This window comes from Phoca vitulina, unplaced genomic scaffold (assembly GCF_004348235.1).
Source record: "Phoca vitulina isolate PV1807 unplaced genomic scaffold, GSC_HSeal_1.0 scaffold69, whole genome shotgun sequence".
Classification (NCBI taxonomy): Eukaryota; Metazoa; Chordata; class Mammalia; order Carnivora; family Phocidae; genus Phoca; species Phoca vitulina.
The window spans coordinates 7,518,351-7,544,382 of NW_022589772.1; the positions used below are offsets into that span (position 1 = coordinate 7,518,351).

The window sequence follows — 26,032 nt, forward strand, 5'->3', positions numbered from 1 at the left end:
TACAAGCCTTTCTGAAGTAGCCCCGGGCACCCCTACCTTCTGGCACTTTCCTCCTATCTCTCACAGGACACACCGTACCATGCCTGTACCACACTTCGGTGTGCACATCTTATCTGGCCCTGGATCAGCGGTCACCTCCTGCAAGGCACAGACTTTACCTCGCCGTTCGCCCTCGTTGCCCTCGAAGCCTTCCGCACGTCACCTGACACGGAGTGGGGGTGCAGGCAGTGTGGGCCGCCTGGCTGCGGGGCCCGTTGAATGAATGGCTTGTCGGAGTGGCCGGATGAAGGTCTCTCAGGAAGCCGGAGCTCGCCGTTCCCCCAAGAAGCCAGTTTCAGCCTCCCCCTGCCCTATTAATGATCACATAGCAGTAGGTCAGTAGGGCCCCCCGGGGGAAAAAACATGAGTCACACTATTACCGGAGGAATGAGGGAGGGCAGAAACGTCTTTCCTTGTACAAGGGTCAGAGCCATCAGTTTGGGGCATAAAAACAATGGCCTTCACGATCCCCTCGGTTGTGGCTAATCTAAATTACTTTATGATGAAAGACAACGGCATGAGCTGAGAGCCATTCAACGTGGACTCAGACGCCTAGAGGTTTCGAGGAAATTATTTAGAGCAAGGCTTTCCTTGCTTACCCGGCCAAAAGGAGCAGTTGTTCTTTATCGGCTCGGCCCTGATTTTTCTAGTTAAGGATGAAATTCTAACTTCTCTGTCGAATCTTCCCAGATTACAAGCAAGGAGGACGTCCCAGGGCAGCCTCATCCTAAGCCGAAGGGAAGCTCTGGGCCCTATTTCCCTCGAAGGCCCTTCTATCGCAGCAGCTGCGGGAGTCTGAGGAGCAGAAGGCACTCTTCCACCTTCCCAGGCAGAATCCCAGGCCCACGTTGCTGTTGGGTGGAAGAATTTTCCAAGCTTACAGTCAGACTCTGACACTGTGACTTTCGGGAGGTCTCCATTTTGTCTCCTGTAAAAAGACCTGCTTCTTTTCGGGTATCATTTCAGGTATTTGGACAATGCGAGGAAGTTGTGGACCCGAAAGCGCTTTGGCTGCCAGGTGGTGGGTCCTCAGAGCCCAGACCAGACAGCTGCCCCCTCAGCACAACACAGCAAAGCAACCCATCTAGCAGCCTCCCCTGCCCCCTCCCCGAGCCAAGCGCTCTGGGGCTCCTGGTGCCGGGCCAGAGACACAACCCCTTGTTCGACTTCCGTTCAGAGAGCCCACTCGCTCCAGGGCTTGTGTAAGCTGAATCTTCTGGGGGGGGGGGGGAGCTGTTATTGTCAGCGACGCCACAGCTAACATCTTTACAAACTGGGCTTTGTTCATTCCCCCCAGAGGTTCGAACACGGCCAAATCATTGGCCTCCCAAACTCTCACACCTCCCGAGTTTGGGAAATCAGAACGGAGGTGTCGTGTCTCATTCAAATGTGAATTGGTCCTGCTCCCCCAGATTGCCTCCACGGGAGATCTCTAGGAGAACTGTGTGTGTCCCCAGTGTGTCTTTGCTGGCCATGAGTTGCTTTCCTCCGGCAGCATGGGGGGACCCCTGGCAGGCTCTCCCAATGAGTGGATCAGCAGAGTCCTATTTGGGGAGTCTAGAGTCTGGGGCACCAACACCAGCAATGTGGCCCTGGGAAAAACAATCTCTTTATTCACGTTGCCCCATCTGCTGCATGGAGATTGTCAGATCGACTTCCCCTTACCTCACAGTGCTGGTTCAGAGAATGAAAGGAATAAACACACAGCCATTTAGCAAATAACTTCGATGAAAGAACTGTGGAGAGGGAGGAGCCCTGGGCGAGATGAAAAGGTAAAGGTTCCCTGGGAAGGTGGAGGGGGTGGTGTCTTGTTTTCATAATGTCTCCAATAAAGTCTAGAATTTTTTTATCCACCCAATAGGAAGAAGAGCCAGTTTCCATCCTACCCTCCCCCTGACCCAGTTCTCTCTCACACCTGCCCTGCCTGGGCCCCCTTTGAATGAATAAAACAGTAACCAAATTACTCAATCAACAAGTGTTTATTGATCACCTACTATGTGCCCAGCACTCTTACAGATAGTCTGGGGAATACAGAGAGGTCTCGGGTATGGCCCCTACCCTCCAAGAGTTTACAATGTACTTGTGAAATCAGATTCGCGCACACAAAAACATAACTATCCATCAAAAATTGTGAATAATAAGCATCAAAGAAGCAATAGTTATACACTGAGAGGTGGAGGAGGGAGGGTAGGAGAGGGATGGAGTGGTCAGAGGAGACTCAGTGTAGGAGGTGGTGCTGAGCAAGTTCTCCAGGCAGCAGGAGGACTCGGCTAAGGCGACAGGGCCTTCCAGCTTGGGAGAAGAGTTTAATCATAAGCAAGAAGGTGGAGAGGCGAGAGGCATGTTAGAGACAACGAGTGAGCCCCTTCTGCTGGTACTGAGGTTTGGGGAGGTGGACTGGAGTTTGTCAGAAGAGGGGCGTGCTTGGGGGGTGCGAGGATGAGGGAAAATGCCTTTGGTCTATCTGTGACTCCCACCCCCACCCCCACCCCGGGGAGATGGGGGATTTCCCCCCCCTGGGGGTGGGACCGGCCGCCCGGGGGGCCTCCCCCCCCCCCCCCCCCCCCCCCCCCCCGCCCCGCAACTGAACTTCCAGGCAGTGGCTCAGCTGTCGCTCAGATCGGGGCCACAGCTCCTTGGGCATTATTGTTCCATGTCAAAGCCCTCAGATGCCTTCTAGCAACTCTGAGGTGTCTGGCGAAGGATGGCGGGGCACATCTGAAGGGTGACAGGGGGCCCACCGGGGGCTGTCGTCTCTCAGAGGTTCTGTAGTGCTCTGTGGGGAGACCCCGGGGGACTGATTGCAGGCTTCGGGCTGCTTTTCTATTAGGTCTGAAGACCGTCTGGGGAAGCCGCCTCTCTCTGCCCGATAGAAACACCCACTGGAGCCACCTCACATGCCCACCCAGCTTCTTAGAGACCCTAGTTCTGATTCTTTCTCGGGCAGCACCAAGGAGTGGTCTCCGCTAAGGAGCCCCAAGGCTCCCATGCAGTCATCCCCCAGCCAAGAGCCATCTCTAGAAAAGCCAGGTTCCCCTCCCTAAGGAAACCACCTTGTAGGACCCGCAGTCTTGTTTCTTAGCAGGGGTCAGGTCAGAGGGAGGCAGGGGCTTCAGTGAAAGTTGGGGCTGCAGCTCCTGAGGCAGTTCCTCAGCGGAATCAGCATCCACTGCTGCCTTGAGCTACCCACCCTATCTTCTTTCTTTGTGCTTTCCCCTAGCAGGAGCGCGGGTGGCTAGATCCCCAACCCGCAGTGGGAGGGAATTCCAGGAAATGCCCCGGGCCCGTGAGTCAGGTCTTTTTTTGGTCCTTGGCCGCCTTCCCTCCCTCTCATCCTGCACCCAGTTGTTCTCTGTTCCCTCGGTACCGCAGGGTGGTTTTATTTCAGTCCACGCACAAACCAGTCCGAACACTGTGGAGTCATAACAACAACGGGATGGAGGCTCAGGGCTCCTTTACTGGCCAAACAGTTTCTTTGGAGAGAAGCTTGGGAGGTTGGTGAGAGCCGTGCCCATAAAAGCCACCACTCCTCCTTCCCCCCACCCCACCCCAGCAATGAGCTAAGAGCCAGCGTGAGCCAGAGGGAGGGTCTTTGATCACAGAGAGGGTTAGTCAGTGGGATGTAATTAATGCGTGGGTTTGGGGACGGACCGCGGGTCAACCGAAAGGCCGAGGGGAGCCTCTGTGGCATGGCCTAGGCTAAGGGGTGGAGTTTGGAGTTAGGGCTGGGGACTCGGGCCGGGGTGGGGGTGGGGGGAGGTGGCAGGGCCGTGGGCAAGGTGAAGGAAACAGAAAGGTTGGCTCGGCAAGCATCCTGACGATCCAGCCTGCGTGCTGTCACACCAGTTCCGGTTTCTGCCTTCCCTTGATCCAGCGGCCAAAGTCAGTCTATCCTCAGCAGCACCTGACATGATCCAGTGCCAATGTCCCTCACCTGTGGCCCCGGGGGATGGGGGTGTGGGCGCTGTCCACTGGTTTTCACAGACCCAGCCCCCGCCCCCCACCCAAGCTCTGGCCCCTGGTTCTTCACACATACCCTGTCAGGCTGTAGGAGTTAAACTCGCTCTTGACTTTGGGCGGTTGACCAGACCTTGGGGAGCCCCTAGTTGCGAGGGGCTGGGCCTGGTAGGAATCGTAGTAGTTGGAGCGATTTCCCTGGAATGGGCAGGAAAAGCAGAGGATGATTCCAGCCACCAGGGAGAACAGGGAGGAAATAATGCCCAGGTAAAGAGCCTCTCCGATCTCAAATTTCATGCTGTCAGGTACCAGTGGGGAGTAGAAGTCCCGCAGGATCCCATGAAGATTCCAGGCAACCGGGATGAAGCCCAAGAGGCCTCCGAGGATGAAGAAGACTCCGCCCACCACCGCCAATCTGTCCTTGGCGCGGGAGTCCTGGCAGAAGACTGTGCACCTCATGCCCACCACAGAGACAATGCAGGCCAGCGAAGAGACCGCACTGGATGTCACCATCATGGCCTGGGCGGCCTGGATGTCAGCAGGCAGGCCTAGGAGTGTGCTGTAGATGTCGCACTGGGTAATACCCGTGCTGTGTGTGGCGCACTCCATCCAGAGGCCCTTGGAGAAGCCGACCGCCGTCACGATGCTGGTACCAACGTAGGAGCTCGTTCTCCAGCTGGGAAGCAGCATGGCCACCAGGGTGCCCATCAGCCCCAGGAGGCCCAGGATGTAGCCTACGAGTTGGAGGCCAAGAGAGGCCATGGCAGACCTCTCAGCAGTAGCGTGGTTGGGGCCTGCTCCCTTGCCTTCGGGCTGTGGTTCTTGCTCCTTGGATCCTGGCCTCTAATCCCTCATTTCAGAGTGTCTCCAAGCGGGCCGATTTCTCTCCTCCTTACAAGTGTCTGTGGGTGGCCACAAGCAGGCTCAAGAAGGCATCTAGAAGGCCTAAAAAAAAATCCATAAACCAGATTAAATATTGACCAGAAGCTTATGAGAAACCAGAAAATGCTGGATGCCTTTTGACCTTTGTTATCTTTAGAAATAACACATGAGAAAGAAAAAAAAGAACTTTGAAAGCGGAGCCAAAATGTCATCGCCTCCTGCGTAGGCACATGCCTTGGGTTGGGTTGGCAGCCAGACAGCCAGGGGCCGGACGGGTGGCTCCTTTCCGAGAAGGTGGCGGTTGCGGCGACCGCATTAGCTCCCGGGCAGGCTCTCGGCTGGCACGGTTCTGTCTCCCCAGCCTGATGTTTAATGCATTGCCCAGCAACACTGCCACAGGGCCCCTCAACTGCAGACCGAGGCCAAACTCCGGGAGCCTGGAACAGGAGGAACAGGTCCCAGGGTATAGCTGTGGACTCCGGCTTATTAGAGGCCTCTCAAATCTCCAGGGGCCCAGAGAGCTGGGGTCTGGCCCTCGGGTCATCGTCCTCGCAGGGGAACATCGACACCAGGGCAGGTTGGGATCGGCAAAAAAGACTTCTGTCCACACTCTGAGAGTTCAGGTCCGCCCAGCCCTGCCCAGATTCCCTCCACAGGCCAGGCTAAGGACATTTTCCTGTCTGCTCTCTTCATAGATTCCCCTACCAGCCCTAGCCTCGGAGATAATGTAGAAGGATTTTGGAGCAGAAGTTGTGCCAAAGCCTGGGGGTGGGGGGAGTCCTGAAATTCCCTAGGCTATCTCCCAGCAGATAGCCTAGGATGGACAGAGGAAAAGGAAGCTGTTCTACCGCAGAGGGCTTTGTAAGAAGAAGGCATCTGAGCTGATCCTTGCGAATCTCAGAGCTGTTTAGGATTGTGCGGTGTTCAAGGAGCACCCCCTGCACGCACTTGCCAAGGTTGATCATCTCTTCGATGTGAGTATGCCTCAGAAGTCCATTCTTTTCTCAGTCAACCCTCTGTCCCTGAGCAAATAGGTACCATGACTTAAGTGGACTTAACCCACCCCCATGACTTAGTCTCCAACCCATCCATTGACACTTCCAGGTCTGAATTTCCATCATAGACCTTCCTCCTGAGCTTCAAGACTACCAGAACAATCACCTATTTAAAATGTCCACCTTGGGGGGCGCCTGGGTGGCTCAGTCGTTAAGCGTCTGCCTTTGGCTCAGGTCATGATCTCAGGGTCCTGGGATCGAGCCCCGCATCGGGCTCCCGGCTCAGCAGGAAGCCTGCTTCTCCCTCTCCCACTCCCCCTGCTTGTGTTCCCTCTCTCGCTGTGTCTCTCTCTGTCAAATAAATAAATCTTTAAAAAAAATAAAAATAAAAATAAAATAAAATGTCCACCTTGGGGCGCCTGGGTGGCTCAGTCGGTTAAGCATCCAACTCTTGGTTTCAGCTCAAGTCATGATCTCAGGGTTGTGAGACCGAGCCCCACGTTGGGCTCTGCACTCAGTGGGAAGTCTGCTTGAGATTCTCTCTCCCTCCGCCCCTCCCCCCCACTCTTTCTCTCTCAAATAAATAAATCTTTAAAAATAAATAAATAAAATGTCCACCGGAAATGCCATAGGCACCTCACATTTGACATGTTCAAAAGGGAACTTATCACCTCTCCTATCGCACCCTTCCCCAAACAGTTCTTCCCTGGGTCCCCTGGGATCACTGAACCATACCTCTATCCATCCCACCAGACCAAAATCCTGGGAGTGATTCTTGACACCTCTTTCATGCTGGTTCCTCACCTTCCATGGTCAATGTCTCACCAAGTCTACCTCTTGCATATACCTCAAATCCATGGCACCCTCTCCCCATCCCTACTTCTTCTTGCCCGGGTCAGTGCATCACCACCCTCTCTCCCCCAGACTGTAGCAATGACTTCCTAACTAGTCTTATTTCCAGTCTTGTCTCCTACGATTCGTTCTCCATGTCATTGCCAAGGTGATCTTTCAACCCATTAATCTGATCAAGTGTCTACATAAAACATTCCTGTGGCTCCCCATTGGCTAAAGACTAAAGTCCAAACTTGTCTGTGCTCTATGACCTCTCAAGCTTCATCTCTTGTCATTGTCCTCCTCATATTCTTGCTGAGCTAAATTCCTCTCAGTTCCTCAATCATGTCATGTTGTCTTTGGTTCCAAACCTGAGGGCAGACTGTTCCTTATATGCAGGCTGCCTGGCATTCTTCTCTCTGTGTTTATTGCTTTCTCTCTGTTTAGGGTTCAACTCCTATGTCTCTTTCTCTAGCTTGGATCAAGTGCCCCTCCTCCATGTTCTTGCAGCATTTTCTGTGTTTCCTTACCTCCATCATGGTAGTACAATAATAATAACAACAGTAATAGTAATAATAATAATAATAGCAACACTTACATAGTGTTTCCGATGTGACCGATGTATAGATTATAAGCCCTCTATACATGTTAACTCCCTTAATCATCACAACGTTTTGTGGTAGGTGTTAATCATCCCTATGGTATAGATGAGGAAACTGAGCTACAAATAGTAGTTATTGCCCTGAATTGCAAATGCCTGTTTAAACCCTTATTCTCCCCCAACTAGTCTGTGAGCTACATAAGGGCAAGGACTATATCGTATTCATCTCTGGATCGCAAGTGCCTTGCGGAGTATGACACACAGAGCAGGTGTTCAAAAACATCTTCTTGGGGCGCCTGGGTGGCTCAGTCAGTTGAGCATCTGCTTTTGGCTTGGGTCATGATCCCGGGGTCCTGGGATTGAGCCCCACATTGGGCTCCCTGCTCCTTGCTCAACTGGGAGTCTACTTCTCCCTCTGCTTCTGTGTGCTCGCTTACTCTCTCTCTCTCTCACTCTCTCTCAAATAAATAAATAAATAAATAAATCTTTAAAAAATATCTTCTTAATGAGTGAATAAAAGTGGTAAAGAGGTTTGAGGGACTATAAGATGTGGGTGTTCTGAAGGAGCCAATGACACTTCAGTGTAAGTCGCGAGAGCTGCCCACTGTTGGGAAAGAAGGTTGAAAGAGGGAGTCGGAGGATGGAGGGAAATGAAGAGAGACAGACAGAGAGAAGAGAGACAGAAAGGGAGAGAGAGAGCGAGAGAGAGAGAACAAAGACAGAGAGACAGAGAGACAAACACAGAGAAAGAGAGCCAGAGAGAGAAAGAGAGAGCGAAACAGAATTTTGTATTTTTGTGTATATGCATTTGCTGAATAGCTTGTGTCTTCCAATTCTAAACCACTTGAGGGAGGAAATATATTAAACTTATTAATTATTCAATATTGTCAACCTCAATTACCCTTCTGTTGTGCCTCGGCAGCATCGGGTACAGAGTTGCCAGTCAACACTATTTCTCAGTGATAAGCACGACAAGGCCAATGTGGATGCCAAGCAGCATGGAGCAGGGCCCAATACACATCTGATGGGGGCGGGGGGGAGGAAATCTAGTTCGAATCTCAGCTCTGGAGCTCACCAGCTGTGACGCTGCACCTGTCCTTTCCACGCGTTGGTTTCCTTGCCATGAAGCTGGCACGATTCTACCCTATCCTGGTCATGACCGTGAACCTCAATGGCACCTTCAGTGCCGCTCGGAAGTCCTGCTTCTCCCTGGCGAGCATCTCCTGGGGACTGTTTCAAACACCATTTTTTTTTTTTTTTTGAGGCCCCTTCCCGACCTCCTCCCTGTGCAGCTACTACCCTATCCTCATCATTTTCTTACAGTCAAGGTTCCTAAATGAGCTGTTTCGTGTTGGTGTCTCTACTTCTTTCCCATCCCACCCACTGCTCAATCCTCTGCAGTCTGGCTTCTGCCATTAGCCCTTCCCTGAAACTAAGGTTGCCCATGGTTTTCTTGTCCCCGAATCCAATGGTCATATCTCTGTCATCTCACTTTGTCCCTCTCCTTCATAGAACTGTCTTCTCCCTTGTTTTCTGTGATACTATTCCCGGTTTTCCCTGCCCTCAAAATGATTCTTAAGTCTTTTTTTTTAAATATTTTATTTATTTATTTGAGAGAGAGGGAGGGAGAGAGAATGAGAGAACACAAGCAGGGGGAGCAGCAGAGGGAGAGGGAGAAGCAGGCTCCCCGCTGAGCAAGGAGCCTGATGCGGGGCTTGACCCCAGGATCATGACCTGAGCTAAAGGCAGACACTTAACTGAGCCACCCACATGCCCCCTTCTAAGTCTTCTTTGTAAGTTTTTCTTCTTGTGCCCTCTGTATAAATCTGACTATTCCCTGCAGGGTTTCTTCTGGACTTTTTGACTTCTCTTCTCATTCTTCACATTCTCTAAGTGTGGTCTCATCAATCTGTCTCATGAACTCAAGATTTGTATAATCAACTGCATTTGGAATGACCCCATCTGAATGTTTTCATGGCATCTCAACATTTGCAAAGCTGAAATCATCTGCTCTCTTCACTACCTTCAAGCTATTCCTCATCAGTGTTCCTTATCTCACTAGGACCATCCCTCCCAGCAGCTCAAGCCAGGCGGCCTCTCTTCTTCTTGACATGTAATCAATTATAAAGTCCTATCAGATTTACCTTCAAAATATGTTCTGAATGCATCCACTTCTCTCCATCTCCACTACCTAAACTTCATTTTGAAATTGGAAATTTCATGGGCACCCCAAATTGGTCTCTCTAATTCCACTTGTGCGATCAATTATCCACCCAGTAGCCAACGATCTTTCTAAAATGGAAATCTAATCCTAAGCGCCACCCTTGCCCCCTCGCCATGCTTTAAAAATTTCAGGGCCGGGGCGCCTGGGTGGCTCAGTTGTTAAGTGTCTGCCTTCGGCTTGGGTCATGATCCCAGGGTCCTGGGATCAAGCCCCGCATCGGGCTCCCTGCTCCGCGGGAAGCCTGCTTCTCCCTCTCCCATTCCCCCTGCTTGTGTTCCCTCTCTCGCTGTGTCTCTCTCTGTCAAACAAATAAATAAAATCTTCAAAAAAAAAAAAAACTTCAGGGCCTCTTAACTGCTTTCAAGATGAAGTTCAAACTCTCTAGCACAGGAAACCAGGAAAGCTCTCCATTGTCTGGCTCCTGATTTTCTTTTCATCCTCGTTTCCAACCAATAACCTCCAACCTCATGCTTTATGCTCTCTCTGTCTCTGTCTCTGTCTCTCTCTCTCACACACACACACACACACACACACACAATCCAGCCATACCTGAACAGGTGTATTTTTCTGAATTTACCTTTCTCTCTGTCTCTAAGCCCTTGAGTATGCTATTCTACCATCCAACATTTGCTTGGCTAATTGCTGGTCATCCTTCAGGACTCATCCTCCCCTTGAAATCTTCCTTGGACTCCCTCTTCCAACCCAGGCTGGGTTACATACTTTTCCTTTGTATTTCCGATCTATGCGTGGGTCTCTAGCAAGTGTTGGTGAGCTACCTTGAGGTTTTTAGGGAGCTGACCCGCTGCCTCCCAGAAGAGCAGCTCCTGCTTCAGCCCTGCTGGGAAGGTGGCAGAAGAGCCCAGCTTGAGTTTCCCATGAGAGTCAGCAGTGTCCCCAAGAGGAGAGCTTCTCCCCAGAGTCAGTCCTGACTCAGTAGGCTTAAGTAGGAAATGTAGCTTGGGGAAGGTAGAACTTAAAAAAAATGCCATCACTGAGGCTGGGAGTCTCTAGAATCTGTCTTGGCATGGCTGGGCAGGAGGGAGAACCCAATGTCGGAGCTGATTCAAAGGGGAGAGATGGCCCGAAGGAGGTCAGCTTTCAGCCAGGGTCAGGAAAGCAGGAGTGGACAAAATAGCAGGTGGTTGGATAGTGGGCTGGCTAGATTCTGCTTTCGTTTGTGTGATGAGCAATAGATGGTTTAGAGAAAGAGCCCTGACCTGAGTGAGAATCAGGACTGACTTCGAGTCTCAGTCCTGCCTGGAACCTGGTGAGGAAGTCCCCTTAACTTGTCCAGGCGCTAGTCTGCTCATCTCCAAGCCTTTGAGTCTCAATTAAGGTAATGGGGACAGGAAGCCACGTTGACAAATACAGAAGACCGAACAGCTGTTATTAGAAGCAGGCAACTTTAAAGGAAACTCCTCTTTTTCAGGGATCCTCCTAGAAGTCCAGCCCTGGCTGCTTGGGAGGAACAGAAAACTCTAGGCCTTGACAGCTGAATTTGTCTTCTGGGCATGAGGCCACCATGCTCCATGGCCCAAGGGCTGGGCAAGAAGGCTTCATTTAGGATCCTTACCTAATCTTCCTTAGGGGAGGGATTGGAAAGGCAGGAGAGGATTAGGAGGGTCAGGACTGACAGCGGCTCCCGAATTAACCCCTTCTTGCCTGGGTACTCGCCCTGCCTTTCCCTAGTTTTGCCCGAAGAGTCTTGTGCCTGGCACCCCTTCTTTGGGGCCTCGTAAGACTGAGCTGGATAAGACAGGTGGGGTTCTCAGGCTCAAGGAAGGAGCTGATGTGGTGTCCTGGGGGGTGATGGAGGTCACCACAGCCCTCTTCTGCCAGTCAGCCTCATTTCTCCATCCCCTGACTTGACAGTCCCCCCATCCCCCGCAGGAATCTGAGACCCTTGCTCTCCTCTCTGCATCTCATCCCCAGCTGCTGAGGGTTCTAGTAAGTGGCAAAGCCATTCCCCTGAAACCCTACTTTCTGGAAGGTGTGTCCTCGGAGCAGTTGATGGATCAGCTCAGGGAACTACAACCAGATTGAGGGATTTTCTAATTATTTTAAAAAGAAGTTCATTTTTTGTCCTGACCATCAAAGGAAAGTGCTCGCACTTTACCATGCTAGAAAACACAGACAGGCCGAATTTAGAGAACAGACATCATCTACAATCTCTCGAGCTATAAAGGCGGTTAATGTTTTGTTTCCAGCTCCATTTTCCGAGAGGACACTTGAAGAGAATAATGTCTCAGTCCAAAGAAGAATTTTCTTTTTGTATTGAGATGTAATTGGCATGTAACACTGTATTAATTTCAGGGGTACAACAGAATGATTTAATATATGCCTACATGGTAAAGTGATCCCGACAGTAAGTTTACTTAACATCCCTCGCCACACATAGCTACACATTCTTTTTCTTTTGATGAGAACTTTTAGGATCTACCCTCTCGGCCACCTTCAAACATACAATCCGGCATTGCTAGCTTCCGTCTCCACGCTGTGCCTCATGGCCCCAGGATTTCTTTATCTTCCGGCTGGAAGTTGATACCTTTTGACTCCCTTCACCCATTTCACCCACCCACCACCCACCACCCCCACCTCTGACAACCACCGGTCTGTTCTCTGTATCTAGGAGCTTGGGTTTTGTTTTGTTTTGTTTTGTTTTGTTTCAAATTCCATGCAGAGGCGAGAGCTCACGCAGTATATGGTTTCTCCACCAGACTTATCTCGCTTAGCATAGTGCCCTCAAGGCCCATCCGTTTTGTCGAAAATGGCAGGATTTCCTTCAAAGGAGGAATTTCTGACAGACTTACAGACCCGTGGAGGAAGGGTTATTTAAGAGGTTGAGGGGGGAGACTACGACTTCATTCAGAAATCCACCTTCTTCTGACCCCCCTGAGGCTTCAGGGCCAAGCAGGCACTGAAGCTGGCTGGGGGGCGTCCCCCCCAGTCCTCCTCAGCCCCCTCCAGTTGGGCACGGGAGTAAACTGTCGCTCCTCTCCTCCCATCCTGGTAGCTCAGTCCTTCTGCCCTCAAAAGCTCCATTCAGAAATGATTATCTGATTTGGAGAGTGCTTCCTCTGGCCCTGTAGCTTCAAACACTGGAAACTTTGTGGTGGCCTTGAGGAAACAAATACTACGAACCCAAGTGCCGCCTGAACTTTCCCTCCGGTGCCCTTCCCTCAGAAACCCAAGATGGCCGAGCCTGGCGATGCCACGGGCCAAACTGATAGCAACTAGGAAACAAGAGCCCACAGGTGAATTTAAGAGGCAGCAAATAAATCAGAATGGAGACACTTACGAGGCGGTTCTTTTGCAGAGCCTTGGAGGAGATGTATGGCCCTGGAGAGGGAGGAAAGGATCCTGAGGGAGGGGAGCAAGGTGCAAGGGGCCCCAGGCTGAGGTGATAAAGGATTTCTAATTGTTAGCCACAGCTTTGCAAAATCCATCTGCAAATCTCAGCCTTGGGTCAGAGACTTATTACAGATCAGAATTAAACCCCTGGAGTCTGTGGAAGATTGAGGTACTTAAAAAAAAGTTTGGTGAGTTTTGTGTTTTTCCTGTCAAAAACTCCAGCTGGGCTTTTGTGTGGTGATCTCTGTGAGCCCAGGAGAGGCCTTGGGGGGAGAGGGGTTTGGCCCAAAGAGGAATTCGGAACATTCCAGCTCTGGGGGGGGAGAGGAGGGGGCTCCGTTAGGCCCATTAGGTGTCCCTGGCTATGGGCCTTGAGGCCCAGCAGGAAGTAAGCCTCATAAACACAGCCCTGGTGAGCCAGTGCCCAAGCAGCCCCGCGTTGCAAACAGCCCCGTGGACTCTTTCACCCAGCTCTATTCTCCAGCAAGCTCCCAGCCCTACCCCACCCCTGCGGTTGATTCCCCCAAAGTGCAAAGTCGAACATGCGGCCTCTGGGTTCAGACTCTGGTGGGTTCAAAAGAGCAGTTCCCTACAAGGTGGGACTAAAGCAGCCGTGATTACCATGGGCCTCCCCTTAGTCCCATGCACTGCAGTACTGTACCCCACCCAGGCCATTTAGGGATCTCGAAAGTTCTGTGGAGCGGAGAGCCGTGATTGGGTTGCCTCTCTGACTGGAGCAAGAGAAAGCTTTTTTGTTTGTTTGCTGTTGTTTTTCTGATTAGAAGCATACTAGATGTTACTGCAAAGAACTCAGAAAATAAAATATGAAGAGGAAAATAGAGGTCCTCATAATACCACCGGCAAGGGATATACTGCTAATCATGTTAACATTTTGATGTACTGTAGAAGACATGAATAGAAATATTTTTCCACGATTGAATTGTATTACACCCTATAGTTCCGTAACCTTCTATCATTTCTAAGCAATGCAATGCTATGACATGGCCTGATTTCCATTTCCATCAAACAACGGATCTTCATCATTCATTAAGGCTGCATTGTCTTCTGTCATATGGAAATATAATTTATTTAACCATTCACTAGTAGGCATTTTTGTTATTTCTGTGTTTTCGCTGTAACCTAACCTCTTTGCGCATGATACGGAATTAGCTTTAAAGGCTAATACAACATATTGCAAAACTAGGGCCGCCATTACTATGCACAGATGAGAAAGTCTAGGCCCGATGAGATGAAATGAATGAATCAGCCAGCATTGCAAGTTGAGCAGTGATAATTAGACCTGGATTCTGGGTCCCTAGGCGTCTGGTTCAGTGAATTTTCCAGTACACTACGCTGACTGCCTCCCAAGGATTCCTACGGAAAAATGATAAGGCCAGTGGCCACTGTTCATTGAACACTCGCTGGGTGTCAGCAACTCTGCTGAGGGTTTTCATATACGTTGTCTCACTGAGCTACTGCAGAGCAGAGCCAGGTCTGGGCACCAAATCCAGCCACCTCTGGCCCTTGACTCTTATTCATTACTCTGTACTCCATTTTTGAAGTCATATCAAAGCAAACAGTCAAATTTGTTGCCTACTGTGAATTCAGTGAAGCAAACCAGAAATCGTCCTCTTTTCCAAGGTGGCCCAGAACTGTATTGCAAAGTGTGACTGGGGTACCACCCCCTGGCCGTGCTCCCTCGCAGGTGCCTCTCCAGGGGGTATCCCTTGGCAGGCTGGAACAAGCTAAAAGGGTAGCCATGCCTGAGCTCAGGCCCGGGGAGTTTGGGGGGCATGAAAGCAAGAAAACTGAAGGGGTGGGAGGGGTAGCAGGCTAATCCTCTAACCAGCTGTATGACCTGGGGCAAGTCTTCACGTCTTCTTTCTCCATACTTCACCTTGCTGACTTCCCAAGGCCAGACTAATGAATATGAAAGCATTCTGGCAAGTGCAAAACCTCAGTTGAGTGCAAGATAGAATTTGTAGTAGAGGGGCACCTTATCAGCTCGTAGTGACTCTGTGCAATTGAGGGTAGGAAAAGGCAGAATCTCAGTGGCAGGTGCCAGGGCGGATGAGGGCACTGTGTTGGCAGGATGTGGTTAGCAGACTGGCAATCATTCAAAGACTCGGTTTTAACACCGTGTTTCCTACAGGTCAGCACTGTCAGATCCTGGTGGAATCCTGCCAGAGAATATGACTCCTCAGTGTTGAGTCTGCGAGGCTCCTTAGTCACCAACTAAGACCCCTGCTGAGAGCCAGAGAACCTAGATGAGTGGGGGGATGGAGAGGGGCCTGAAAAAAAGAGCAAAAAATAGCAGTCTGGGCAAAAGCAGCATCTGCTTAAAGAGAAGAATGAGCTGGGACATAATAAAGGGAGGAAAATGAGGGTCTGGGGAGAGATGGGTTAGGAAAGAGAGTGGAAGGAGAGGTAGGAGTCTTGAGGAAAAAAATCTCAGAGAGGTCTGTATAAAGCAAGGTCTTGAGGGAGAGGGAGGAGATGGTGCTACAAAGAGATGAGTCTAGAAGGAGAAATAAGAGATTCTAGGGGCAAAAGGGGCAGGGATGAGAAGACAATGGGAGAAGGAGTTAGGACCTCGGGCAGAGAGAGGATTTGAGACATTCCATCCCTATCATTCCACCAAACCAAGATATTCTCCTCAAGGTCACAAATGACCCCCCCCCACCCCATGTCATCAAATGTAATGGGCACCTTTCATTTTTTAAAATTAAAAAAAAAAATTTAAAGATTTTATTTATCTGAGAGAGAGCACACACAAAGGTAGAGGGAGAAACAGACTCCCCACTGAGTAGAGAGCCCGACGCAGACCTCAATCCCAGGACCCCGAGATCGTGACCTGAGCTGAAGGCAGACACTTAACTGACTGAGCCACCCAGGCGCCCCTGATGGGCATCTTTCAGTCCCTAACTTCCTTGACTGCTAAGCGTAACTTAATGCCCCGGATCACTTTGCCCTTGCTTCTCTTGACCTCTGTGATACAACTCTCCCCTGATGCTCCTCCTATATCTCTGGCTACTTCTTCATTGACTCCTCCTCCTCTGTTAGATTCCGAGAAAGCCGTGTTCCTCAAGAGCCTGACCTAGTTCTGCCTCCCTTCTCGCTCTACATTCCCACTCTCGGAGGTCCCATTTATCTCTCATGTACTCAGAGCACTCTAAATCACCATTTTCCTCTGAAATTCAGACCCCTATATACTGACATCTCCATTTGGTTAACTAAAAAGCTTCTCAAACTCAACATCTGCAAAATTTATCCTTGATTCCCTTTGAAATAAAACCTTAGTCTTCTCCATTTGAGAAAGCCAGTTGTTTAAGTCAGGAACTTCAGAGTTAGACTTAATTTCACTTTTTTTCCTCTGACCCTCCATACCCCATTTCATCCAATCTGCAAATCCTTTCAATTCTACTTCCAATATATGGTTCTTTCATCCACCTACCTGTTTCCCATGTAAAAATGATACCTCCGTTACCTTTTCTTACCATCATCTCTCAAGATTTGTGGTCTCAGGATAATTTTACACTCTGAAAAATTATTTAGGAAGCAACCCAATGTCCTTCAACTAGTAAATGGAGAAACTGTGGCACATCTGCACAACGGAATACTACTCAGCACTGAAAAGGAATGTACTATGGATACAGGCAGCTACATGGATGAAGTTCAAATGTATTGTGCTGAGTGAAAGGAGCCCGATTCAAAAGGCTGTTTCTGGTATGATTCCGTGTACATGACATTCTTGAAATGACAAGACCAGGTTAGTGCTTGCCAGAGGTTAGTGGTGGAGGAAGGGTTTGACCACAATGCTGTGGCACAGGGAATTCTTTGGGTGTCGGAAGCATTACAGAATGGTTGTATAACTTTACGCATTTGTCAAAATTCATGGAACTGCACACTCAAAAGCATGAATTTTATGTGTCCTTCCACATTCTGTTATGCAGAATATTAAAATGACGTGCATGTATATTTAAAAATAAATAAATAAAAGGTATTAGTTTAAAAAAATTATTGAAAACTCCAATAAGGCTTTTCTTTTTATGGGTTACATCTATTAATATTTAACTTATTGGAAATTAAAACTGATAAGTTTTGAAGCTATTTGTTTATTTACTGTAATATAGCTGACCCACAACATTACATTAGTTTCAGGTGTACAACATAGGGATTCAACTTCTTTATACATTATGCTGCACTCACCACAAGCGGAGCTCCCGTCTGTCACCACACAACACTATTACACTATCATTGACCATCTTCTCTATGCTGTACCTTTTATTCTCGTGATGTTCATTCCATAACTGGAAGCCTGTATCTCCCACTCTCCTTCACCCATTTTGTCCATCCCCCCCACCTCCTCCCCTCTGGAAACCATCAGTTTGTTCTCTGCATTTATAGATTCTGCTTTTTTTGTTTTGTTTTGAGTTTTAAAAAAGATTCTATTTTTAAGTAGTCTCTACACCCAATGTGAGGTTCGAAGTCACAACCCCGACATCAAGAGTCACGTGGTCTACCGACTGAGCAAACCAGGCACCCCAAAACTATTTATTTTTACATTTAAAACAACAAACCCATTGCATGTTAAAATAGGTAACATATATTTATGAAAAAAATAACTATTTTCCAAACCAAAAAAAATTAGCAAGAAAAGTAGTATTGTATTATATTTTTGCAAAATCTGTTGCGTACCTGACTCAATGAAAAAGCGGCTGCATTCTCATATCTGCTCTTGCATTCAGTCTGTAGCAATGTGTTGTTTTGGTTAAAATAGATGAAGAAAATCCAGCCTCACAATGATATGTCGTAGAGACGGGTGTTGTTTAAATAGCTTTTTAAGCAGAATTCTAAGAATGACTCCCAAATGACACTCACCTGTGTATAAATTCCTTTCCCTTTTGAGAGTTGGTGTTTATGATGATATTACTTCCATAATCATGTTAGTTATCTGGCAAAGAGAAATTATCCAGGTGGGCCTAATGTAGTCATGTGAGTCCTTTCCAAGGAGAGTGCCTGAAGAAACTGGATTTTTCTAACATTCCGAGTGAGCCTAGAAGCAGACCTTTTCCCCAGACCCTCCAGTTAAGGGCCCGGCTCAGCTGACAAGACAACTTGACCTCAGTCTTGGGAGACCCTAAGTGGAGACCTCAGGTGAACCCACCTGGACTTCTGACCTACAGAACTGTGAAATAAGAGGTAGGTGCTGTATTAAGTTGTTAAGTTTGTGGCAATTTGTTATGGCAGCAGTAGAAAACTAATACCTTGTGGATATTCTTTGATACTACACCTAAACTTCACAAGTGGTAGTTTCCTGATGCTTATTTGTGACGTTGACTCTGAAACCATATCAATGAACGTTTTGTACTCTGTTACATTAAAATCCACTGGTCTATCTTGCACTTTGAATGGATCTAGTATCTATGCATGATTTGGTAACATTATGCATTAGTCATTTGGAAAATACTGGCCTACCCAGTTATACGGATCTTCCAATTGTTGACTCATTGTATGATCATACAATATGAAAAACTGCATTCATTAATATCTTATCAGAAATGTCTTTAGGGTATTAAGAAACTCTCAAGCTCACAGTGCCAGATCAAGTTTTCCAAAAATTCTGGTTTTCACTTGAAAGCTTAAATGTTATCATGGACAACAAATACAATTAGTTGATTGCTTTGAGATGACAGAATCACTTCATTCATTTTCAACAGAACACTGGCCCAAGTCTGAATAATCATAGTTTGTCTGTCATTCATTCTTTCAAGTTAAAAAAAAAGGAAGGGGAGGGGATGCCCAGGTGGCTCAGATGGTTAGGCGTCTGCCTTTGGCTCAGGTCATGATCTCCGGGTCCTCGGATCGAGCCCCACGTCGGGCTCCTGGCTCGGCGGGGATTCTGCTTCTCCCTCTCCCTCTGCCTCTCCCCCTGCTTATGCTCTCTCTGTCTCTGTCTCTGTCTCTCTGTCTCTCTCTCAAATATAAATAAATCTTTTTTTAAAAGAGCATTCTATGAAAAACTGGCTAGTTTAGCTTGCAATTCAATCACACAAGTGCTTTTCCTCACGACACTCATCATACTTGAGTATGCAGTCGAAGTGCTTTATACACCCTTCCTATTTTGTCACACAGACTATTTGAAAAGACGTGTACTCAAAGGGTTGAAATTTAATAAAAATTAATAAACTTTACTGTTTCATCAAGACATTCTTAAGTGAAACTGACATTTCTTCTACCAGGAATACATTGATGATGAAGAATAACATGAATATTAGTTTGGTGCCACTGCCTTGATCCGAGCTAAGGTGTCAGCATTTTTACCCACTATCGCTTTCGCTCCATCAGGGCAAATGTCAACACAGTGAAATGGCAAATAACATCTTAGTATTATCATGCAAGTAGTCTTGTCTGAGTCCCCTGAATGAATCTTAGTGGCCCCCAGTGGTCTTTAGGTCACACTTTTAGGGCTGCTGGTCTAGGCCAAAGCTGGAAGGGGAGGTAAGAGGGAGGGTGCAGATGAAACTTTTTAAAAAGATTTATTTATTTGAGAGAAAGCGAGAGCAAGCATGAGCGGGAGGGGGGAGGGGCAGAGGGAGAGGGAGAAGCAGACTCTCCACCCGGGCAGGGAGCCCAACGCTGGGCTCTATCCCAAGACCCTGAGATCATGACCTGAGCCGAAGGCAGACACCCAACAACTAAGCCATCCAGGTACCCCTGGAGATGAAACTCCTGTCCTGCCCATAGAGGAGGCAGCTGGGAATAAAAAGGAGGAAAGAGTTTCTAGATTTCTTCCCCCAAGGACCTCTGCTGTGCCCCTTCTTCTCCTGACCTGTCTTGCTCCTGAGCTGTCCCAGCCAAATCAAAAGTTACCCTCTAAAACTGCCCCCTCCTGGCATTTTGGATGCTCTGTCTTTGCAAGGCCAAAATACTAACAGAGAATCTCATTGTGGCCCTTACACCTGTCATGGCTGTTTGCTACCCAACACTAGAGCCCCAAGGCTCTGCCAGACTGAATCTATTAGTCTCGGACTGACTTCTCCGCCATCAAATGACCTTCCATTCACATGGAATGAGAACCTGCTGTGGACCCAGTCCTCTGACAGGTGCTAATGAGAAGGAGGAGAGATGACAAAGCCCTTCCCTGATCACCTAGATGGGGAGACTCATCCCATCTGAAAAGGGAGCTCAGATGAAAAGGCGGTGGATACTGGCAAGTCTTGGAGTCTTCCTGGAGTCAGTGTGGGTTCCAAGAGGACCTGGAAGGGAGAGGTAGAATTTGAGTCATGGGGGGAGAGGGGAGGCATTCTAGACCTAGGCAGGGAGGTGCGGATGATCATGTGCAGGGCCCGTGTAGCAGCAAGGCCCACCGGAAGTGAGAGGGAATGCTGGGTGGAGTTGGAGGTGAGGCTGAAAATACAGGGAAAATCATGACTGTCTGTCATATGCCGCCAGTCACGGGGTTGCTGGTGCAGGTTTGTGGACAGGGTGGAAGCTGAGTTGTAAGAAGGCAAATGTGGCCACGTGTGCAGAAAACAACCGAAAGCATGTGGGACAAAAAGAATCAACACCAATGTACCTACAGCATCTCATTTCATCCTCAACTCCAGCCCTGTGATACGGGCACGACTCTTTCCACTCCTCAGGAAACTGAGGCTCAGAGAGATTGGTTAATTGACCCAAGACCACCTGGGCGGTAAACTAGCGAGGAGGGATTCCAACTCACGCCGGCTTCGCAAGCCTAAGCTCTGCCTCAGCACGGTGATGGAGCGGGGAGAGAGGAATAATTATAATAATGATAACGGGCAACATAGGCTGACGGCTAAGGACGTGTCCGACTGAACAACCTCTACTCACTCTTGTGAAACCTTCACTACAACACTGCGAGGTAGGGACCCTTATTATGTCATTTCACCTATGGGACACTGGGAAATGGGAGGTTAAGTTGTTTGCCCGGGGCCACACAGCTAGGTGTTGGAGCTGGGACGCACCTGAGTGTATCTGAGTCACGAGCCCAAGCTTTTCCACGTGAAGATCCAGCACAGATACACAGACCCCAGCTGACGGGGACCTGAGCTAGAGTGGCAGCCCAAGCCATCCACAGCAGCGGCTGGTGAGGGCGAAGTGAAGAGCTGCGCCCCGTTTTGTAGTTGGAAGGTGGAGCCATTGATGGATCTGTCCCGCCCCAGAGCACCGGTGACGGGACAGGGGAGACTTGCTCAGGTTGTGACACTGGTCACCCACTTCCACTGGCCCCTTCTGCCCTCTGCCTCCCGCCACAGCAGCCCACGGGAGCGACCACCAAAGGGATCACACCCTCCACGCAGCTGTATTTTACAGTCTCCTGCAGGGGTCGGGGGTGCTGAAGCCAAACAGGCCTGCGTTCCCATCTCAGATCTGTCACTCGCTAGCCATTTGGGAAGTCACTTCATCTTTCTGTGCCTCAGTTTCCTGCTCATCTTGAAATGGGAGCAGTAACAGTACCTACCTCATAGGATCTCCCGAAGGAGTAAACGAAGTAAGAAAGAAAGAAGTGCTTAGCACAGTGCCCGACACACCGTAAGCGCTCAATAAATGCTCACCTATTTTTGTGGTGCTGATGGCTATTCTCATTAGCTTGTCGGGACCCACCTCCCAGGAAGACACCCGCCACTACTTAGCAGTATCCGGCCTTTACTTAGGCACAATCAGCAGGACTCCGAGGCCAAAGGGGAAAGAGAAGAGAACGCACTCCTGAGAATTCCGTATCTTCCAGAGGCTTCCGGGGCCAAGCTGGGAAAGAGGCCATCTCGGAGAAGAGGGGCTGGCGAGGCTGGCCAGAGGAGCCAGGGATGGGGCTGGATGGGCTGAATGGCGGAGGGAAGGGGCCTGGCTGGGGGTGACGTTCCCCAGGCACCCTCCCTCCCGCCCCTCCTACTTCCTCGGAGCTCTGTTTTTCTAAGCCCCTGTGGTCCAAATGAGGAGCAAATGGGGAGCTGCAAGGGGGTCTGCCAAAAGAGCCCTGCACCACATGGGTCACGGCCTGGCTCCAGTGGCGGGCCAAGAGGCAGAGGGTGCGGGAGGAGGGCTGACCCGGCAACAAACTGTTCTCCAGAGGGGACCCCCCGTCCCAGGAACCCAAGGGGCTGGGTCCAGGACTTGGCACATTTGGGACATTTGGACTTGAGGGCAGAGGTCCCAGGCACCATTTGCTATTTTTGCTTTGGGGACAGACTGGGGTGAGGGAGAGAACCTTCCCCTTTTTTCCTCTCTCAGAGCAGACCCTGCTTTGCTTCTTGCCTCTGCCGGGCCCCCATACTGGCCTTTTAGGGCTTCCTGCCCCCCAACCCCAGGGGCCCCCGCTCAAGAGTCAGAGGCTGGAGGGAAAGAGTAAGATCTCTGCCAAGGTGAGCACAAAACCTGTTTTGGGCCTTTCCATCTGTCACTGTCCCCCCGACGGCCCCCTCTCCTCACTGGCCCCCAGCCGTGGTGCAGCACAGTGGTTAAAAGCACAGAGACTAATTGAGTTCAAATCCCAGGCTCGTCATGTTTAGCTCTGTGACCTTGGGCAAGTATTTTAATCTCATCTATAAAATGAGGCTTGTAATAGTATCTTCCTCATAGGGTTGTTTGTGAGACAAATTAATCCACGCAAAATGCTTAGGACAGTGCCTGGTACATAAATGTTTAACAAATGTTCTCTCCTCTTACTCTGCTTCTGTACCAGCTCTGCCTGCCAGGATGACACGTCCCCTTCTCTCTGCCGACTTAAGCCCAGCCCAGCTCAACCACCCCCTCCTCCAAGAGGTCTCCCCGGCATTACCCCTTCACCTGACCTCTGTTATGCTCCCCAGTGAGACTAGACCTTGGAGAGCAAGGACTGTGACATGGGCAGCGCCAAGTGAATCACAGAACAACGTGTCGGCCCCGGAGTGCAAATCCGGTGACGGTGACCCACAGCCAAAAACGTATTGTGCGGCACGGCGTACGTAGTACGTGCGTTTGTGTATGCTTCGATCTCCACCTTCATCTCCATATGACAAAAGCAAAAGTTTCACAGAACGACCTGCATCCTTACCAGATGTGATCCACGCTTCTAGTCGCTGTTCGTTCATTTGGCTTCATGCTGGCCGTGACCCCCTCCATTGATTTTAAGCCCTGCCATTGGTTGTGACCCACAGCGTTGTCCACGATAAGCCCGACACAGGGTGGGATTAAGACCTCCAGAGGCCCTAAACCCTGAAAGGATTAGGGGTGAAAGGCCATGGCCTGTGTACAGAGAGGAGGTCAAGTCAAGGGGAGCTGCAGTGGAGGGTGCATGGAGGCCACTGGAGACAGAAGCCTGGAGAAGCAGGCCGGGCTTAGGCAGCGAAAGGCCTCAGCTGTCAGCCCCTTCGTAGGGGTCTGAATGTTTCTTCCAGGCAACTGGGAATGACTGGACGTTTTCCAGTGAAGGAGGACTGTACTCAGGTGTGTGTTCTAGAAAGATCACTGGGGTGGCTGTTGGGGAGGATGGAGTGGAAAGGCCAAGTCAAAGACAAGGGGAAACCACCTTGGAAGCTGTTCTAGGCATCCAGATGAGAGAGGACGGATGACGCCACAGTTGAAGAAACAATGGGGTGAGTGGGGGAGCCCGGAGGAGACAGATGGGAGAAATGGTTGAGGCTTTCGCTTGAGTGACTCGGCCCGTATGCTGCCAGTTCCTGAGGTAGGGACGGAGGAGTTTTGCAGGGGAGGAAATATTCTCAGGTTTTGATTCATTCAACAAACATTAACGGGACTGACATAGAGAAACCAACGTTTTATTTTTCCAAGTTGCCTCATTAAAGAAAAAACGAATATCCACCATTGCCATCATTTCACAAAAGAAAGACTATTTTGCTTGCCCCACCCGCCAAAATAGGAAGGGCATAATCTCAGAATAAAGGACAGTCCTTTTTATAAGTGAATAAGTTTAGATTATTGAAAAGCTTTCCTTTGGATGTGTTTCCCGTTTTGCCGTGACCCACTGAAAACGTCACTGTGTATCAGCCTAATTCAGGGACTGTAACTGAGAACCACAGGTCTGGCCAACGGGCAGAGGAAGAGACGTCAGCAACAGAGACCAAGAGGAGTGGATCCAGAAGCAGGAGGAAAACAAGAGAGTCATCGTGGAGGCCAAGAGCAGAAGGAGGGTTTAAGAAAAGAGGGCTTGGCCACCAGTTTCTTGACACCCCGAGTTCAAAGAGATCACTGAATTTGGCAATTAGGGGGTTATTGGTGACCTTTGGTGGGGCCTGTTGACTAGGAAGATGGGCGGGGGCCAAATTGTAGTAGATTGAGGTACATTTGATGGTGATGGGGAGAAGAGGGAGAGGGAAGGAGGGAGGGGAGAGAGAAAAAGAGATTGAGAGGGAGAACATGTTAGGGGAACAAGAGAACACATCTGGGGAGGGAGGGGCCTTATTTTCTGGCATAAAAGAGACCGCCATTTCACAGTCAGGAAAGAGCTAGTATAAAGAAACTGGACTTTCCTGAAGAGAAGGGGGAATAATGTCTGGAGGAAGGGCCCAGAGAAGGAGGGTGGATGAGGCCAAGGCCCAGATAAAGGGATTAGCCTTTAACGAGAGGGGCACCTTGTCCCCTGAGAAGGGAGGGCTGGAGGGGAAGGAAGTTGGAGAGGCTGGCCAATTTTGGGGGGGTGGGGCAGGGCACTGAGGTAATTCATGCTTGAAGGCCTCTGTTTTCTCAGGGAAGTAGGAGGAGAGGGGTGGGGCAGGAACATGGTAGGGAGCTGAAGGAAGTTTGGAATGGGGCCCAGGGGAATGTGGAGGCTGGAGTTGGGGCTTCACAGGGGAACACGCTCGAGGGTGGCTGAGGGGTACGAGGGCCCAGCTGAGCTTGTTTGAGTCCGCCTGGCCCTTGTGCAGGTTTTGTCTCCCTCCCTCGGCTGTAAGCACCTGGAGGCAGTGTCCTCAGCACTTTCCTCTTTCTCGTCCCTTCCTTTGCCAGGCAGTGCCCAGCGGAGTGTTGGCCGGCGGAGGCGCTCAGCTCTCTCAGAAGGGCCTGGCAAAGCAATCACTGACCAAACCCAGACATGCTCCGGGGCTGTTAGGGGAAACAGAGGTGGGCTCACAATCGCCTGACAAGAAGTTATGCATTTTGTTGTTCCACGCCTTTCCTTGCCACCCTGCTGGCCGTCCTACTCCTTCCTGTTCTGTGCTGACTGCAGGGAAAACAGCCAGGCTCCCACATTTGTCCAGCGACATTTGCAGGCCTTAAAAATCCTTCAGGCTGGGGAGAGCCCACCGAGAGGGGCCAGGGGCTTCAGCTCCCATACTCGGAAGGAAGAATGAACACAGGTTCAAGGGCGGAGGTGGCAGAATGGGTGGCATGGCTGAGTCGGCTTGGGCTCAGGAGTAATGTCTCCCTCTCCTCCCTTTCCCTCTTCCCTCTTCCCTCTTCCCTCTTCCCTCTTCCCTCTTCCCTCTTCCCTCCTGCCTGCTTGCGGAGCCCACGGCCACCTAGGGGTCAGAAAGATCCCAGGGAGTGCCAATAGGTCGGCTTCTTTCTCCTTCGCTGGCCCCAGTCCTTCCAGGCCTTTCTTCCACCAGGCTCCTCCTCAGCCTCACTCCTCCTTGGAGCTGACGAGGCCAAGCCGTACCAGCAAATTCTCTCCTCTGGAGGTCAACTGAGCAAGAACCCTCAGAGACTGATAGGAACTCGGGGCTCCCCAGCAGCCCTCCTTTTCCCCTCCCTGGGACCCAGGATCCAGCCTGCCTCGCACAAAGCAGGGCCAGAGAGCTTACCAGTCCGAGGCCGCGCATGTCACTGCCCTCATTTCAACACATATAATAAACCTCTGTTTATCGAGGGCTGGTGCCATGCCAGGCCCTTGGGTTAGGTGGCGGCTGGGCTGTTAGAAAGTTTTCCTTGGATGGAGCCAAAATGTGTCTCCCTGTAGCTTCCGCCATGGGCCTCGGCCTCACTCCCACAGAGCATGGGTCATTTCCCCGAGAGGGTTCTCTGCTCCCAGGATAGGCATTTCCTTCTCTCTTTTTAATTTTCCCGTGTCTTTATTTTCTCTTGCCCAAAGAATAGCAGGATCCTGTGCAACCTTTGAGGACGTTCAGAAAAGCGCGAAGCAGGAAGTAAAAATCTCCCACAGTCTTATTCCCAGAACTGACCGCAGTC

At 50.0% G+C, this 26,032-nt stretch overlaps 1 protein-coding gene across 1 annotated transcript; it reads right to left on the reverse strand.

Moving 5' to 3' along the window:
- Positions 1-3,874: 3,874 nt before the first annotated feature.
- CLDN2 (claudin 2) lies at positions 3,875-4,897 on the reverse strand. The gene has a single exon (XM_032392832.1). The coding sequence runs from the start codon at positions 4,756-4,758 to the stop codon at positions 4,066-4,068; it is 693 nt and encodes a 230-aa protein (XP_032248723.1). The 5' UTR covers positions 4,759-4,897; the 3' UTR covers positions 3,875-4,065.
- Between the last annotated feature and the right edge of the window lie 21,135 nt (positions 4,898-26,032).

Coding starts and splice junctions, on each gene's coding strand:
- CLDN2 (XM_032392832.1), bottom strand. CDS start 4,758: ATGGCCTCTCTTGGCCTCCAACTCGTAGGCTACATCCTGGGCCTCCTG.